This window comes from Haliotis rufescens, unplaced genomic scaffold (assembly GCF_023055435.1).
Source record: "Haliotis rufescens isolate VD_foot unplaced genomic scaffold, xgHalRufe1.0.p SCAF_5, whole genome shotgun sequence".
NCBI classification, from domain to species: domain Eukaryota; kingdom Metazoa; phylum Mollusca; class Gastropoda; order Lepetellida; family Haliotidae; genus Haliotis; species Haliotis rufescens.
Window position 1 is genome coordinate 13,701,830 of NW_025964223.1, and position 19,672 is coordinate 13,721,501.

At 38.2% G+C, this 19,672-nt stretch overlaps 1 protein-coding gene across 1 annotated transcript; it reads left to right on the plus strand.

Moving 5' to 3' along the window:
• Window positions 1-904: 904 nt before the first annotated feature.
• On the plus strand, window positions 905-19,001 carry LOC124138321 (transcription cofactor vestigial-like protein 2). The gene is made up of 4 exons (XM_046504913.2): window positions 905-1,055; window positions 1,365-1,629; window positions 11,912-12,325; window positions 17,190-19,001. The coding sequence occupies exons 1-4, from the start codon at window positions 978-980 to the stop codon at window positions 17,237-17,239; spliced, it is 807 nt and encodes a 268-aa protein (XP_046360869.1). The 5' UTR covers window positions 905-977; the 3' UTR covers window positions 17,240-19,001.
• Window positions 19,002-19,672: the final 671 nt, after the last annotated feature.

A 19,672-nucleotide genomic window follows, 5' to 3' on the forward strand; every position in this document is an offset into this window, starting at 1 on the left:
ATTAGCGAATCCTTCATTTCGAACATATCTCAACGAAATAAGCAGTTGATCATCCGGTAGGTGAGGTTTCCAGATTAATGGCGTCCTGACTAAAGAGGTATCACTGTATCCATGCGGTTGTGTGATATAGTATTGACATACCCAGAATAGGGTGATGTCTCATGCCTTGAAGTTATGGAACGAGAAAGTCCTGGTTTCATCGGTACAATTCATTGCTGCGGCCCGTTACTCCAGAAAACATATACACGCTGTTGTATTGAAGCCTGTCATTGTTTATTTGACATCCTGGCTGACTTACACCATTTAATCTGGTCCACACCTGACCTGGTAGTTTTGTTTGCAAAGTACCTTTTTATATAAGCGACCCAGTTCTGTTTGCCCATGAGCATCACTATAGCGCAGGGGAGATAATTCCATTGAAAAAGATTTAAACTGTGGAAAGTTCTAGGACGCTTCAATCGTCAGTCTGTTATACAGATATAATAGCTTCGTGTTTATTTCATGTACTTGATAAAGTTTATTCCAAGTTTATCTGCCCTGGGCGTTTGTCTGATGTCCTGATGTGGCGGTGGAAGCCCTGAGTAAATATACGCGTCTAACTTAAGATCGGTAGCTGTCACTACAAATGTCAAAACATGTGCCCCATAATAGTCCCAATTTGTCCAACATACGAGCCCATAATTAAAATTAATACCCTACAGCGAGGAACCAAGACGAGTCACGTGACGTACCGAGGAGCCCGAATGTCAACAGACGCTTGAGCCAATCAACATCGCGGACTCATTTGATAACCACGTGGTTCCCCCTGCGTGGCGTGATTGACAGCTACGCGTGACTGAGGGTGTTTCAATCCATGCTAAGACCGCCTATGCATATGCCAAATATATTCAATAGTCAAAATACTTGGTATGAGAGGAAGTGAACGTTAGATTCTTACGTTAAAGCTCCGTGTACTCGTTACATGTCGCTTCTCAAGAATGAGTTGTGTTGATATTATGTACCAGCCATATTCAACGGGATTCCCCTATCAACGGACCTCTTCGGAGGCCGTACAGGTAAAATATGCCTCAAAATTGTCACCTGTAATTTTTGCGTTCTTTTTTTGTCATGTTGAAGCCTCTTTGATCCCATGCCTCCTGCATTTCAGTTGTAACCACGTCTTCATTTCAGGCTAAGCCATGGCATACCTTTGTCTAGTATGAACTCACATTTCTAACACGGTTGCCATGACTTACAATCCAGGCAGTATTGGGCTATGTCTTAGAGTAATTCAAAGAAAAGCTAGGCCCCAGACCGTCTAACTGTTACCTGTCATTGGAGTATTAAATTATCGAGTACATTGCAACATTTTTGTTATTCTTCAGGCATTTAGCGTTCCCAGGATGCATGAGCCCCTGGATCTTGGGAGCTACACTGCCTCTGCATCAGCATCATCGGCTGTCAAGGAGGAAGATCTAGAGAAGGACTTACAGCCCAAAGAAACTCATTATTTGAACGCAAACTGTGTATTATTAACTTACTTTACTGGAGATACTTCAACAGTTGTTGACGAACACTTCACTCGAGCTCTCAATCAGCCGAGCAGTTTCGGCTCAGAAACACACACTCCGAAGAACCTTATTTCTAAAGGTAAGTTGCATTCTCTTCTATGGACAGGTTGTTATCATTCTCATGCCGCTATCAGGAACATTGATCAGGTCTGTCTTCTACTGGTCTGGTTTGTGATTGGTGTGTTGGCTATTCTCATGGACATATTTATGCCCTCTAAAACACTTGCTAGCCTAAACCACATACACAATGTGTCCTGTGTCCTATCTCTCATTGACATTCCAAATGGTAAGGTTTAATGTTAATGTCAAAAATGGATTCTATTAGGTTTTCCGATTTCAAAAGCATGTAACATTGGAAATGAATAGCAGTAATCAAGGCAATGCAGCCTATATAGTGTTCGTTTTCATGCATGTAATGTATTGTTAGTATCAATAGTGTCAATTGAGATCAAATGTGATGATTACAAAGCCTATGGTGGTCTATTTACGAAATTAACGTAATACACGAGTATAAAAAAATAGAGGGCAGCGTTACTTTTGGGGACAACAATGATATTTTGTGGGACAATGTTCATATTTCAGTCTGGTGTATCATAATGTGTATAAGATGAATAAATAGATGCGGAGCAATGAAAATATATCATACGTAAACTTTGAAAATTATGAATACAATATGGAAATGCCTGTAACCATTCTTTAAAGCATGAGGAGTACTCCAGAAGGCTGGCATAAAATTCGTGACCGTTGTTATTGTAACTTCCTTATAACAACATTATGTTCGTGGTACAATGTTTTGAATTACATAATGCACAACAAAATAAAATCGAGTCTTAACCATTCTAAAAATTTTCCCAGGAACCAATGAAATAAATCTTCATGTTTACTAGATACTGAAACAATAACGGTCTAAAAACAGACCCTTTCCGCACCCCAGCATCAAAACCAAACGGCTTGGGTTTGGTATGGCGAGATAGCCATGAGCTGAAAATGACAACCATATGGCGCTACTTCTTGTAACTTCGCTCCCAAATCAGATAAGGACGGAAAATGAGGACTCTGTCTTTAATAGCCTACAACGGATTTACAAATGAGCTTTAAACACCCTTTCAATTTTAAAGTGAAAAAAACGCAGCCATGTTTTCTCTTTTTGACAAATTTGACTACATCTTGGATCTTAAAAACGCATGCAGCATAATCTAAATTTTTAGATATCTCCTGTGATAATCCTTCGAGGTTGGTGTGCCACCATGAATAAAAAACTGTCATCCGATATTACAGTTTTAACGATAAACATTTTGTAATAAAATTTTCAACAAGTGGCAGTTCGACTTAATGTGTTATTACCATAGTGCTAAAGCCATTATAGAGGTTGAAACGAGGGAAGTGTTGCACTAGGGGGTCTTGTAAAATTTATTTTGAATATCGACCTTTGTACAGATAATTCATAATCCATATATGTAGACTTTAACACGTACCGAGACAACGTGCTGACGGGCCGCGAACCAAACTCTCTTCAATTTTCACTAAATATGGTAGGAACATTAACTTGAATCATTCGATACAGCAGGAGGCTACTGAGAACTGTTTTTGTCAATTGCTGTTTCTTGCTTGAGAAACGGGAACTGGCGCCGTAAATGGAACGTATGTTTTTAAAATTGTATAAGTATTTGAAATGATTCCTTTCATTTATACAGATGGATGATGCACGTGCAATAAAACTTGAGAAACGCTGTAAAAGATAATATTCTAGCCAATTAATACTTTGTTTTTAACTCAGGCTTTCAAATGTTATCATGTTTTAATATGTACAAGAGTGGACAAGCGAACAAATAATTATACATCTATGTCATATAGTTTTGATTTAATATATTTCTTTGGTACCTGTTTAGCTTCGGGTTAGTTTGTACCTTCAAAGACGGATTAAGCAATTCTCCCATTGTATGCATATGCTGTTGATTTGCTGAATTTCGATAAATTATGAATATAAAATATCAATGTTAGTAACTCTATATATTACCGCTTTAACATAAACATAAACATTCACATTTCATCAAACATACTGTTTCGCCTTTTTAAAGGAAACTACATCGTCCTGTTCAAATCAGTGGAGTATCAAAAATCGGTAATATATGCAGCTTAAGTATATTTTCAATACCAGACGATAGCCCTTCCTTCTTCTCCCTCGTTTACAATTCTTAATCTCAACTCTGGCGTATTTATTAAGAAGAATTATTTTACGCCAGTCTGAATCAAACGCGTTACTAATAATGCAAGCGTCCGTGAAATGTCTTCACAACAGATAAACAATCGTACATGTTGGTAATTAAACTGATTATCGAGACAGCCATCAATAACCCCTTGACGACCACTGGGCAGTCTTGGTCACTAAATGGGAAGTATTTGGCCACATAGAGAGACAGATCTGTGTGGTCAGCAAATACTACACAGACTTTGGACAACTCTTTGATCTTATAATATTTACATGATCTGTTAGGCATACACTGGTCATTGGTCAATTAACGTAATGATATTTACAATGCTGCCCACTGGGCCGGACTGCAAGGAGTCACATTTGAAATGGGTAACATGGTAACACGTGCTGGGAAAATCGCCAATTTAAATTTGGTTTAAGAATTATCGCAAGAGTATGGAACTGCACACACACGGGAGTGTTGACTATTCCTAGCATGTTGTCATTTAATAGGAAACACGGAGGTACCTAAACATTTGCGAAAAAAGATAAACAAGGCAATATGATAAACGATTTAATAAGAAATATATCTAAGATAGATTAATATCATGTCAATTGTCCATGAAATATACAGACGTCATACATGAACATCTTTTTAATTGAAGGGCAGATGAAAAAATATTTTGGCTGTAATAAATTATACACTTTGAGAACTATTAATACACACAGACATGTATATGAAAGTTTCTAATTATTCATACAAAATATTGACTGTCGGGAAACTGAACCCATTACATTTTTCATTACCTCGGGCGTTGACCGTACATACGTAACATAGCAACTCGACGTCAAATTCACGGGAAAGGTCAAAGGTGAAACTAAAACACTAATTAACATTTGACTCCCCCTGCTCCGTCCCCCCGCTCCCCAAAGTCCCCCTTCCCTACTAGCACCCGCACTCCCACCACGACTGTAAACACGGGCCTTCACGTGCAGCGAACCACAGAAAGTCTCAATTTTCCAAAACGACCCCCATAAAAAAAAATCTCAAAAAGCTATCAATATCGTGCCTACAAATTAGATTTTTGGAATTAGATTTGAAATGTGACAGTAGACTGTGATATAGGAGAGCCTGTTGACTAATCGCTGATATATGTATCTCCAGCCCGTTGCTCCATTACCCCGACCCCCACGGGTTGACTTCGCCAGGGGTCGTATTCCTGCCCCTCCCCACTCCGTGGGGGTCCCCTCGTGTAACATATAGAAGGTTGAAGTTTTGCTGGCACAGACTGTATTTTGGCTGTCTGCAGTGAGGGATTTCATAGCGTTATCCGCATGATGAACACAGATTTTAAATGTAAATTTACGGGGATTTTAGATAAAGCTGTTTCGAGGTATTTGGGGAGAAAGTAGACTTGCTGACTTTCGAATTGACAAAATTGTTTAGTTTTCAAACTGCTATGTTTACATTTACGCGCACTTCGTACAGAAAATGTATGATACAATCATAAATACTGACTCTTATCAGACCACGAATTGTTGGATAGGCATGAATATTTATCATATATCTATGTAATATTCAACAAACGATTTTTTAAACAAGTCGACTGGAAGAGACAGCACTTTCGAAAAAGAAATTGTTTCTATATCAGCTTCCAGTGCGAACCTTGAAATATTCCCTCTTTCGGCTAATATTGAAATAAAGATGTTTGAATGTACTTTGAAAGTTTGTATAGCACAGGAGAATTATGTTTGCTGAAAAATAGAAATAAGCATAGGATGTCTAAATATTATTTGAAAACACAAGATGAAGCCTTTTTGAAACTAACAACTCTGTTCATAATTTGGTACAATCGTTATTATTGTAATTATTTATCAATTTACGTATGAAGGGTAACCCTATAAGGGTATTATCAATAATCATGATAATATATTTTCTTGAGCAGTTTTATTACAGACGTACTTAATTTCTTCATTGGCACACATTGTAACATTCGTATGGTTCTTGGATTGTTCAATAAACCGTAGCGTAGTTATAAAATTTTGCCGATAAAATCACCAAAACATGAAATAAGAATTGTCATGCATTATTTGTTTTGTGAACATCTATGCTATAAATCAGTTATATAGTTGCTAACAAATGAACCAATATGTTTGTGTATAAACATAATTAACAACGTTTAAACCATTATCATTTAAATGCAAACGTTTATATTTTCTTTAATTATAACAAACAAAAAATATCTTCACACAAAACCGAAATAAGAGCAAGCAATAGAAGAAGCGCAAACTCTCCTGGTGTTTTTTGATTTGATTAAAATGTAAATTTGTTTTATTTCTTTTTTGCATGAACGTCAAGTTTATATTGTTGATGAGAAAATAAATCGCGTGCCGTTGCTGTGTCGGCATCAAGTATATCACCATTGATCGTTCCCATGAGAGAGAGATAAACTTTAACCCTCATCTCGACAGGTTCAGCATCGACTTCTAGAAACATTAATCGCCAAAAACATTGCATAATATAAGCAAGATCTGGCGAAAATAGCAAACGCTTTCTTTAAATCGTTTAACACCGCTACAAGCCATGATTACAGTTTATCTCCGAAATCCGACCCCAAGTTTATGTTCGTTTCGGAAGCTTTAAGCAAGGAACATGCTGGCGAATACAACACCACTGGTGGGAACAAGCGATGGTGCCGAGACGCCATGTTGCAAGTTCTCGCATTAAATGCTCTTTCATCCGCTTTCACGGACGCAGATTCGACGCATTACCCCAATGTTTGTCAACCACGACATTCGATTAAACATTTAGCCTAATTGAAGGTAAATTACACCCGTGAGGTCTTACATGTGGGGTTTTACAGAGTTCTGATGTTCTTAAGTCGACTTTTCTATCTGAATAAGTGACAAATCCTTCAATGTGCGGCTTATTTGCTTTTCTTGATCCGCGTGTTAGGGATGCGTGCTGTTGGCAAAAGTCTGCATCGACAGACAACTTTTAGTGGCAGTTTTCAGGTACCCCCGTGCATGTATCATCCCTTAGCGTCGGCTTCCCTGCGGTAGGGCCTTTGTTCTCATTGTGATGTCGTCCGAGAGAGGGTCCCGGCAAGGAGGCTCATTTGCTCAAGCCGAATTCGTAGTCCGGTGTGATTTCTCAAAATTGGGTAACTGGTTTTCTTTTATCGTTAGCGACACAAAGTTTGTCTTCTTGAAAGGTCATTGCTGTTTAGAACACAAAAGCGAACTGTGAGAAGATCGGGTAAAAATAAGCGTAATTCAATAATGTGTATGATTATGAATATCGAAGCGGTGGTAAAATCTTAAAGGAATTGGTAAAAAGAAGGACGCTCGTTCCATTAGATCTAAGGGTAAGAATTCCTATTCGTTGTCAAAGAGCTACCATCCAAATTTATATCTGCTATTTCCTATGTGATATGATTAAAATATAGAAGATTCACATTACCGAAAGCTTTGCTTCATTTAGTCCATTAGATGTTAATAGAGAAAAAATGCTGAAAAGAAATTGCAAAGCAGCCTCCATCATTTATGGGAAGATAAAGAAGTAATTTTAATGAATCGGCAAAAGTTTGTGAGAGAAGCTCTTATATTAAGAAATGTCCATATGTAAAATAAGCGTACCTATCTGTCACTGTAAAAATGAATCCTGTTAAAATTATGAAGTAGGGCCGTTGGCCTTTATGCGGAATAAAGATATAATGTTTTCTGTTAGAGAAGTTCGTACATAAGTTTCCGTTCATCTGACGTAGGTTCTTCTTCGATTCTTTGCCAACATGGTGTGACGGGTGTTGTGTGTACCTTCTCCCTATCATAGGGGATACATGCGCTACAGTTGCAGGCTTATACACCTCGCAAGCTGTGTCATGATTGAATTGTGATGTTTTAGGGATATAACAAATACAAGTATATATGGGGGGAGGGGTGGCATTAATGCACCATCCCGGAACTAAAAGCTTAATAATTGAAACCTATAATATATAATGGTTCGACCATATACTCTAAAAAAATTATTATGTGTATGTGGGCACTCTTGTGTATCACTGTCAACGCGAATGTTCCATCAAATCTTGTATCACTAGAACTGTGTTTTGTTTCAAATACATTTTTCTAATAGATATTATCTTATCTTGAACTGAATTGTACATTGATGGGTCTGTGTTTCTATTGTGGCTCCACAGTTCCAATAGGCTACATCCCCATTCACTGGCATCATGTCACCCAGTTAACTGCACTTGATCTTAATTGACAGAATCTGTTCTAAGGTATTACACGTGTTGTAGCGATGACCGTTGTATTGTAAATGTACGGTTTATTCATGGAACCTAAATCGTTCGTGTTTAGTGAAAGACCACGAGACGAACACCTCTCAACACAATCATACTGTTAACCACGAAACGGGGATAATGTTGGGAGGGAAAAGCCCTCACTTCAGATCTTCAAAGTGGGCTTACGCGTGTTGTGTATTTGGGTGTGAGTTTACGTATACTTTTTGCACATTTTATGTTTATTTTAAAACTTTTTCTTTGGAAGCTGAGTTTGAACAGTATCCAGGTTACAAGCCAAGAAGAATTCCAAATATCAAATTCTGGCCTCACATCGAAAACAAACTTAATTGAATCAAAATATTTTTGACACACATGGAGACAGATACATTTAGTATGCTTCTGCATTTTCAAACCCAATTTTCTAAAATAACAAAATATTTTCATTAAGGCGAAAGAAACATTATGCGTATACACCCCACAGGGCCCCGCGGAGAGACTGGCTGGAGAAATAACTTAGAGACATTTCCAGGATCGGTTTACAAATACTTTTAGGCAGAGCACGTGCTGTTTAGGATTTTTGGAGTATTTGCCGGCAGTATTGTGTACTTCATTACTTTTACAGAACATATTGCTACTTTTGTGATACATTAGACGCAGGGGTAGAGTGATGTAGTGTTATATAATGAACACAGGACAACGTATAAGAGAGACAGCTTGAAACACTTACCACTTATTCGTATAAATGTTTACTTCATGTATAAGGTTACATGCATTTCCCCATAACACACTATGATGTGACTTAGTCATTTAATTTATTTTGTCACATTTAAGGTTGGCAAACTTTTGTTTGACACTCTAAGTCGCGCGGGTTATGTGGTATATATTTCTAAAAAGCTAACGACATGAGCTCACGATACGAAACACGACATTCATTATTTTGTATCGATACCAAAAAAGTATATTAACCTGTGTGTATCAATGTAAATGTCATTCTAGTATAGCTGCTTTTTGTCGAAAGAAGAGCAACGCCGAGTAATATCTGCAATAACTTTATGTTCGAGTCAAGGTGTCGCTGCATCTTATAGGTCGCGTTCAAGATTATTGCACTCATATAGCGACGTGCATACCGCAGTTTAATTCATGAATACCCCATTCAGACACAGTATACTGACTCCGTGCCGACTTGTCCGTGTTTTATACCATTAATGCCGAGCCCCAGACTGGGTAACAACAAATACCATATTACAGACAGGGTAACAACAAGTACCATATTTTAACGTCTTTTGGTATGACGCGGTCGGAGCGGTTAATCGTTACACCCTAGTGTCTTATGTCTGAGTTCTGGGTCATAGAGGGGTGGCCTAGTGGTTAACGCGTTCGCTCGTCACGTTCGATTCCCGACATGGGTACAATGTGTGAAGCACATTTCTGGTGTCCCCCGCCGTGATATTGTTGGAATATTGCTAAAAGCGGCGCAAAATATACTCACTCAGTCTGGGTAATAGCGCCTATATTTTGTCAGACAGATAGTGTACAACGTATATAGCTATTCCCGTGAAACAGACAGTACTTGGTTCAGTGGCTGGTGTGCTTTCTCGTGACGTACAAGTCCGATTTCGATTCCTCACAGCGCTATTGCGAGTGTTGCACATGTTGGTGCCTTGTCGTGATGTTGCGGTGTAAACCACTCTCACTCGCCATTGTCGTACAACAATAAGTCAGTGTTATGTTTGGTTTGGTTCCGTTTTGGCAACGTGTATCTGGTAGCGACTGCGCTTCTAAATATAGGCTTTGCCTTATTATTAGGATTCGTGATCGCCATTGCAGTTGAACGTTCTCATATAGCTGACCACGTTTTCACAGGTTCGTGATCGTCATTGCAGGAGAACTTTGTGATATAGCTAACTGCACGTTTTTACAGGATGTGAACAACGTAATATGTTGTAATTTTCGAGAAAATTCATTCAAGGTCTTCGGCAAATAAAATACGATTTACCCGACGTTTGATGCATAATGAGAGCATCTTCGACTTCCAACAACTATCCAAGAGGTTTATATTTGTGACCAACTGCAAAACTAAGCATGTGTGTTTTATATTTTTTGTTTGGTGGGTAAAATTTGAGCAAATTAAGATGAAATGTGAGTACAAAACATCAACGCCTGAGAATAACCAGTCTCGATTATCCGACGAAGCAGATTCCATTGAGCGTTAAAGGCGAACTAGATGTGAAAAAAGTATGAATGGATAACAGAACGTCAGTGATGACACCAGATGTTTGCGAGAAGGTAGCACCCGCTACTCGTTCAATTTGCATAAAAAGTATGTTTGTTGCCTCGTTAATTCGAATTCGAACTTCATTACCTCGATTAAGGAGATTTGACACTATGGTCCTAGCAGTATCAATTTCAGCAGCATGTCTCGTTAAGAAGGCGTCACTGTACACCATTCGTAGGATGTAAACTATGCCCTTACAGTCAATGTCCCACGTAGTAATTCCTATAACGTACTCCAGAAACCTATGATTGTGGGTTCGAATCCCGGTTCGCCCCGATTATGTTTCTAGGTTTGTCAGCACCATACCCGTGATCGTGGGTTTCACTGACGTGGTAAACATCTGAGACCTGCATCACTTCGGGCTTTCCTCCCACTTTAAGCTGACACGCCGTGATATAACTGGAATACTGTTAAAAGCGGCGTTAATCCCAACTCACTCACTCACTATAACGTACTCACTAAGCTAACATATAATCTATGACGTCTTGATTACACGATACAATTCGGTCCTCTAAAAAAGAAATTCCTGATGCTGATGGAATAGAGCTGGCTAGACTTGTTTTTTATCATCTAGATTGGATTTGGTTTGATAAGATACATATATTCCACTGTCCTGGTGCAGGATTAAGTACTCACATACATGTACATATAAGATAACACCAATTTACCTTTAATATGTGTGAAAGCTTTGTCACGAAGAGCTATATCCGTCACCCGTGATTGTGACATTGATTCAACGTGTTGCGTTTGTAACTACAATTACCATGCTAGCGTCGAGATTGCATAATCATTAAAGTAACACCACTGCACCCTGACAAGCCAGCTAAACTAATACACTCTTCAAGTGGCACTGTTATCACTGCATGTTTACACGGAGCTTTGTCATCGGCCTGGAATCCATGGCCCAGGATTTAATCCTTTTGATGTCGCATATTATGAAGTTTAGCGAACATGTGTGGCATTGTGGTAGAGGCAGGGGTGGTTCTGATTAAACACTTTCATCCTAAATTAGAATATTTGATTAGCGGTGTTAGGAAGTGCCGTAACGTCTTGGAGTAGAGTACAGCCCTTTGTAGTGTATCCCGAATTCTAAGTCAATTGTCATTCTAAGAAATGTATACGTGTTCTCAAAGACAAATGTAATTGTGATTATATTAATTTATTGATTAGTGATGATTTAGATGATATGGCCTGCAAGTTGATACTGTTTTTGGTACATAAGAACCACGTGGCAAGAGGGGCCAGGACGTCACATCTAACATTTTCTTTTCATTGCAAAGTGAAACATATCAAGACATTTCACTTGTGTAAATATAAAACGTCAATAGAGAATAGTCGGTCTCAAATATCTGCTGATACAGATTCCACTGGGAATTAAAGGCAAAATAGTGGCTACAATTCTATGAATGGATCACTGATCTTTTCGCTCACACATCGTCTCATCTCTGATTTTCAGTGATCCATCCATACAATTTTTACCACAATGTTAACGTTTTTAGGCCAAGTTGAAACTTCGAGACTTATTATTCTCTTGCGTTGACGTTCTTGTAATTAGTTTGCTCAGATTGAACTTGAACATTTTTCTAAAAGACACCATGCAACCTTGTTCCAGATTGTCCTCCCATGTCCCAGAGGAACTTCCCTCCGTCCTTCTGGAACAGCGCCTACCAACCATCACCGTCCCTCAGCCACCACGACTTCCAGTTCTCCGCCAACCCTTACTTCTCCACGTCCTTACACGGGATCTCTGGGCTCCACCAAGACCCCTGGCACTACTCCTTATCATCGCAGACACACAGTTACCCACATCGGACAATGCATTATGACTTATCATACCCATCTATGGCAGGTTCCAGCAGATTCTCGCCCAACTATGGGTCGTTACTAATGAATCCCTCAATGAGGACTAGTCAGTTTGGTTCCATGTCAGGACAGTGTGATATTAGCAAGGCGTCGGATCCAAGTAGGCCAAGATACCCGGATCCAAGACTTGGCACGGAATTCAGTACACACGCAAGCTTACCTGGTATGTATTTATGAATTATCGCTCCAAATATCTGATCCGGTTTATCCGGAACTCATGCCTTCTTTACGATTACGCGGGCACTGGTGGCCCAGTCGTTTAAGGCGCCGCGATTCGCTGTGCACATTGGGCATGCCAGAAACCTATGATTGTGGGTTCGAATCCCGGTTCGCCCCGATTATGTTTCTAGGTTTGTCAGCACCATACCCGTGCTCGTGGGTTTCACAGAAGTGGTAATCGTCTGAGACCTGCGTCACTTCAGGCTTTCGTCCCACATTAAGCTGACACGCCGTGATATAACTGTAATACTGTTAAAAGCGGCGTTAAACCCAACTCACTCACTCACACTTTACGATTACTGTTTGGAACGACTTCATGTCGCGAAAATGGCATTGACACAATCACACGTCCATACGATTTCACCGAGAACTGTTCCATCCCGATTAACTGGGTTTCACTGTATGTAGACATTTCCAGCACTGTCCGTGTTAACGAGATCCTTGTTAACGGGGTTCACTGTAATACATTTTGTGAACCCCTAAAGAGCCGGGTTAGAACTCGATCATTTACAGACCGCCGTCATATAGATGGAATATTGCTGAGTGAGGCGTTAAACAACAAACACAAATTTTAAACAAAACGTTTTAGAAATGTCAGTGTCAGCTAAGGAACACACAAAATTCATGAATTCTGATTACATTTTATATATATGGAAATCGTTGCGAACGTAATCGATAACAGGTACCAGGGTCATTAATTCTGGTGTCACCAAGTGTATGTATTTCATTACATATTTTTAGATGTTTTGAATAATTTTCCAGGATGATTATTTGGGTTTTATATGAAAAATCAATTTGATGAAATACACGTTCGGGGTACTGTGGTTCTATCGTAATGGCGTTAAGTAGACGTTGAATGAACGTTAAACAATAGTTTAAGTGTTGGCTATTTGGAAACGTGATTGGCATGAATTTTCGTTAATATTACATCAACTACGTCAATGTTTCATTCCAAATTTCTAATTATTGTATATAATTTATAGGTGTCAAGAATACCATTGTAGTGTACGTCTGTAGGTAGGTAGGTGTGGAATAAACTGTGTATGGAAACATACACCCTGCTCACATGCTTAAAAATATGAAGATGGTCACTTTTAAACTCTCGTTCAGTTTGCAATCGTAGCAAGATGCGTAGTTAGTCGAATAAGGTGCTGATTTCAGAGATCCGTAAATAGCCATATAAATATGTATTTAATCTCCATCTCAATAACATATAGGAGCGTCTATTGCCTATTTTGAGGAAACACCTATCGAGAGCTGTAGATTAATACAAACACGTGCTCATGCTAGTTCTTGGTGTGCCATGTTAATCTCCAAATCGACTTCGGAAAGAAAATTTAGATTTACTTGTGTTCTTACGTCCAATCGTCTGTATCAGACAAGTAAAACTTCTTTTGATTGATAATCTTTTGAATTCGAAATAATTAGAGGCGCGTGATTGAAACTGGTTCAACTGATTTTCGAATTAGTACTTTTCGTCAGACCACCCCGAAGACGTTTTAGCCGTTTGAAGTTTGTTAACAAACAACTGCAACTGTTGTGAGGAATATGTACCTCCCCGATTACATCATCACTGACTCTGAAGGGAAACATTCATACATTTATTTACCCAAAACACGCCACTTAAATCTGACAACGATCCCCAAGCAAGGAACCGCTGTCCCTAATTGAGTAATTAAACCTAGTTGTAACGAATAACACTGACAGAAGGGGGGACCAACTGGTCTCGTCTCGCTGTCGGCTTGTGGAGATCATGTTTAGCTCATATCACACACGCTGGCGTAAGGGCGAAGCTTACAGCACAGTATGTCTTTCATTTACGACAATGATAAACAGCAAACACAAACAGAGATAGGTAGTAGATTTATGCACGTTAAGGAAGTATGACCGAAAATAGAAAAGTTCTTGATTTTCTTGGAGTGTGGAGTTGTTAAAGTTGTGTCGAGATGAGTTCGTTAAAGTCAGGTAATCATAAAAGAAATTGCAAAGATAAACGTCATCCTAATTTTGTATCTGTGCGTGTGTGTGTGTGTGTTTGCGTGTGTCTGTCTGTCTGTGTGTGTGTGTGTGTGTGCGTGCGTGTGTGTGTCTGTGTCTGTGTCTGTGTCTGTGTGTGTTACACCAAGTGTAATGTATACATATATCCACAATTAGGATGACCTTTTCTTTCTTACATATTTTATTATGACCTAACTGAACAACCTTCATCTGGACGCGATGTGTATATTTGAAGAAAGTGAATATTACAATGTTCAAGAAGTGCTATCATCGGACAAACGAATGGACAATAAGACAAACACGGGATGTGTTACAATTTGAAAAGCTATCACAACTTGAATAAGAACAAATGGAAATGAATTTCGATTAACAATTAATTTCCTGTGCAAATATTATCTTCCGAGGTGAAAGGCTCCTGAAAGAAGTTGAGAAGGAAAAAGGATGTTTTTGACAAATTACCATAATAATATGTTTCAGGCGTAGAAATTGATCCAGCGGCCGCGAGAACAATACTCTTTCTGTAGGGAAGTAAAACCCTGTACATTTTTGTAACGCCAATCTAAATAAAAATATTTGCGGCGAAATTTCATGAAATCCGAAAACGTTTCTTCACGTTTGGTTGTACTACTGTTTTTGATGAAAGCTACATTGTGCTCGTTCTATATAACAATGGGCCAGTATTGAACGCACTATATTACTTCTTGACGTAGAGGATCTATATGTAAATACTAGTCACTCCATAAACACTGCCAAGAACGATAATCAAACTCGCCCAAATAGTCTGAATAATAAGGTTGTATATATCAGTTATTTCTTTGGATTCTGGTCAACTCGGTAAGATGGATTCATGTCTTCGTTATATAAAGATAATGTATGTATGTAAGTACAAGAAAACTTCTGTCAAGTACATGTATGACGTGAACTTGTTGCATCTTACGTAACAATAAAGACGTTATTATGGTTGTTTAATGAAATTGATCTTAAGATTGGTTTTGAAATGTTAAACATGCTTTCATTTCTCGTAATTTCGAGGACAAGAAACGTTTCTTTATTCATTACTACTTATTATGAATCTTGAAGATTATATCGGATTTTATATATTCCATTATTCTATCACAATTGTGCCTTTGTTTTGTGTATTATACGTAACAAGTATTCTCCCGTTGATTTAGAAAGATATTAATTAATCCATAACATTTATTTTGCGATAATTGATTTTATGTTATAAAAGAGAGGTCAAGTAGTCCTTTTCTGAAATTCAAACACACACGTCAAACACACATTTATCAAAAGACAAAGGAAACAATTAAACCAGGAACATTTTATTAATCATCAATAAGGTTTGATAATTAGTTCACTCTTTCAAAGTGACATCCAATAAAAAAGCTCTTTTATCAAAGAACGGAACTATTTTTAAAGGAATGACACACCCTCTTTAAATCACACTGGCCTTGTGGGATAGGGGAGCCAGCCTATGAAGATTGTTATCAAAGGCCAATAAACAATGCTTACTGATATCAGCTAGAGCCTCTTTGATTTTATCTCATTGTTTATCGCCACAAAACACGTGTGAAGTCTAGGAAAAATTACTTGGCGAGTTTATTTGTAAATGCTGCTGATTGGCTCATGCAGAACCTACGAGTGCATTCGCAAAACGCTTACTATGATAAAACTCTTAAGGTATATTTAAGGTTCTGGTCTTTTATAGCACATTTCCCTCCTTTTCGTCAATAAAACATGTATATGAGGTGTCTGCTGTTTGTATAAATAAGATGATGTGACCAGGCAACTTTTAGAATTGAAACCATGCCTTATGCCCACACTTCATCCCCCCGAATATCTGAAACATTCAGTAGTTTTGGTTGTTTTGTTTCATATTTTTATCAAATTCAAGGGTTAGACACACAATGCTACTGGAACTATGCAAATAAAGAAATTATATATTAGAGAATAGCAATAATCATCACTATGAATAGCATGTGTATTGTAAAACAATGAAGAGGTAATATATATTGTTATACAAATATACATTAATATCAAGTTATATCAAGTCGGACACGTGGGTTGCTAATACGTTCAATAAGCTTTAAAATCTCAAACTTTATCATTACAACACATATGAAAATGATTAATAAACGATAGTGTACACGGTGAATAAAAGATTTCAGTAAAAGCAAGACATTTTATGGATGACAACTTCCTGTTTCTATTATTGCATTACAATAGAATAAAGATGATAAAAAAACATATTGTCCTTACTGTTATTTACCAACTAAAAATGCCAATCAAACAGTTCAACTTTCAGATTTACCAAAATCGGGCAATTACACCTAATAGAAAGTATATCAACTTCAACCATTCTTTTCAACGTTCAAAAGTGTCATTAGTTCTTGTATGTTGCCACACATGTAAACCAAACTCATAGGGAACAAGCCAAAGTGTAGTGTCTGCGTAACGAAGTGTTTCAGCTGTGCACTGTAGTTAACTCTTTGTTGTAGCAAAAAGACACCAGTATCACTCATTACACCAGTATTAGTTATAACAACACTACTCTCAACGGGGATATCGTTCATTAAGTCTGGGGGTTGTACTGGGGTGTTTTTGCAGAAGGGGCTAGAGGTTACTTTGACACAGAAACCAGTGATGAATGATGAAGCTCTTCCCAAGTCCCATATATCTCTGTAACGCTTAGAAAGAGAAACACGGCTTTCTAATTTAGACTGGGAAATTTGACCCATACGAGGAGATACTGGTAGGTCGAGAATTTATCGTCATGACAATAACTATAACCAACGCTATTTGTCTTACAGGCCTGGAAAGTTCCATACAAGAGGCGGGCAAAGACTTATACTGGTTTTAAAACAGCCCAAGCTGGACTTCAGAGTATGTGATTTGAGCCATGTTGCATTGGGGAACCCCGCACAGGTGATATTTGCGAAGCTAAGCTGAAAAGGATTGGCAAATCGGTCCAATTACCTTCAGCGGCCAGCCTGCAATCGTTGGCCCACGATTCAAGATGGCGGCTTGTCCTTCCGAGTCGAGAGAAAAGCGTCAGCTATATTGGTCGAAGGATTAAGAGGCTCAGGAAAATAATTTGAAATATTTCAGAAAGTCTTAGTCACCCCGTAGCTAAGAAAACTACTGGTGTTTTCTTGAAAAGCTTGGTCCGGACAAAGAAGGGAGAAGCAAAAAGTTGCATCGGGACACGGAACACGGAATGAGGATCAGAGAGTGCGATTTCCGATGTTTGTTGCAAAACTTGACAATTACATACCTTCACATTCGATGAACTGTTTCTGCTGATGGACAGAAAACTGTTTCTATGTCATGAAAACATATGCAATTATTAATAATTAATATCACGTTCAAAGACGACTGCTGAAAGTCATCGACCCAAAGATGTTCCAATTTCATATTTCTATATCAGCCACTTGAAACCAAAGAGATTTTCTACGTCTCCTTATCACGTAACCACACTCTTTATTGTTCAGAGTACTGGCACATGCGGTCATTTATAGTGATATTTGCATTTATTCCTTGTGGAGCTACTACTGTTTGGGGAAATCTGTCCTTCTTTATCATAAATAGTCACTATTTTTCAATAATTTTAAACGTACAGTTTACTTCATAGCAACCAAGTTTCTTTTCTATTTCGCATACCGATTTTACTCTATTGTTTACGCATTTTATACCCCAAATGTGTTCATAAGCCGTAAACAAGCTTTTAATTAATTTAGTGTAGTTATTACTTACTGTATTGATTGAATTAATAGACACACTTGAACTATATCCGTATCTTAATACTACGTTACTCAACTTGGCTACTCGTTAATCGACCTATTTCAAATCGAATGAGCAATATCCATAGTTTGCCATACATTTCTACCTGTAACGATGTGGCAACTGTATTCGTTCGTTCTTCTGTTGCTGTTTACAACATGGCAGCATATGTACATGTATGTCTGTATGTAGAATTTAAAGTAATATGTGCCTCTGGAGTTATTTATGTGAGGTGTCATTCGCGCAACTAAATCATCTTGAAAGTAAGGGGGCGGTAGGGTAGCCTAGTGGTTAAAGCGTTCGTTCGTCACGCCGAAAATCCGGGTTCGATGGTTGGATGGGTACAATGTGTAGAGCCCATTTGTGGTATTCCCCGCCTTCATATTCCCCGCTGGCGAATTGCTAAAAGCGGCGTAATTCAAAAATCACTCATTATGATGTAAGGTATGATATACTTTTCTCAAACCATTTCAAGCCAAACTTGAGGCAATGTTTGTTTCTTAAAAGGTAGAATATTTTTGTTAATATTTCCAACAAATTTGAATCCAGTTAATGCTGTTGTCTGAGCTATTCCTGTCCACACTATACTCGTCTCAAGAGTGACGTGAAGTCTCATTTGCCAAACACTCTCATCGGTCTTCCATTTATTATATTTAATTATTGCATTCTATTTGTCATCACTGCCATCGATCACGCCAAACATACCTGTGATAATAAACATATATCGTTACATCGTGCCAGTGACGTCACACCTACGTCATCAACGTCACCCGACGTTATGTATGAAAATATTGTATATATGAATCATCATCATCATGAAATAAATATCATGTTTTCTATCACGTTTGTATTGTGTTTGTTTTAAAATTGGTTACAATGATGTGCTAGTCTGATTTCAGGGAAACACACGGTTTAATTTATGACGTTGAATTGTACAAAAGATGTAATCTTTTCAGTTTTGCAAAACCATGTACGTACAAGTCTTTGAAAGGCATTTAGAAGTGATACACATAAGGAAGAGAATTCATGGATGTCAACTTCTTTATTATGAGGAACACAACTTTTCGGGGTATATGCTTTCTCATTCATCAGGCTGACATTCAGAAATTATTTTCCTCACGTACGTATACTTTCCAAAAGAAGTTAAAGAACACCCGATTCTTTCATTTTTTATAGTTATCTGTCATGCTTTTCATATTACTATAGTTCATCTGTAACCATAGTGATATGAAAGAGTGTTGTGTTCTTAAACTTCTTTTGAGTTGTCCACATGCTAACCTTTTAAATGAATCAATGGTCCAAAAAACACACTCCACTCCACTCCATCCCACCCCAGAACGTTTGCTTGGTTGTAGTACTAATGATATGATATAGACACAGGTGTCTGCGATTTAAGGATGCCTACTGGTGGTTTTAATTTTGGAAACTGGAACTGTTGTGTATCGGAGATTCTTAAACTTTATCTGAATCGTGTGAGTGACGGGTGCTACCGGTAGGGCAGGACATGCTCATC

Coding starts and splice junctions, on each gene's coding strand:
- LOC124138321 (XM_046504913.2), top strand. CDS start 978: ATGAGTTGTGTTGATATTATGTACCAGCCATATTCAACGGGATTCCCC. Junction 1,630..11,911: donor GAAGAACCTTATTTCTAAAG/GTAAGTTGCATT, acceptor ACCTTGTTCCAG/ATTGTCCTCCCATGTCCCAG. Junction 12,326..17,189: donor TACACACGCAAGCTTACCTG/GTATGTATTTAT, acceptor TTTGTCTTACAG/GCCTGGAAAGTTCCATACAA.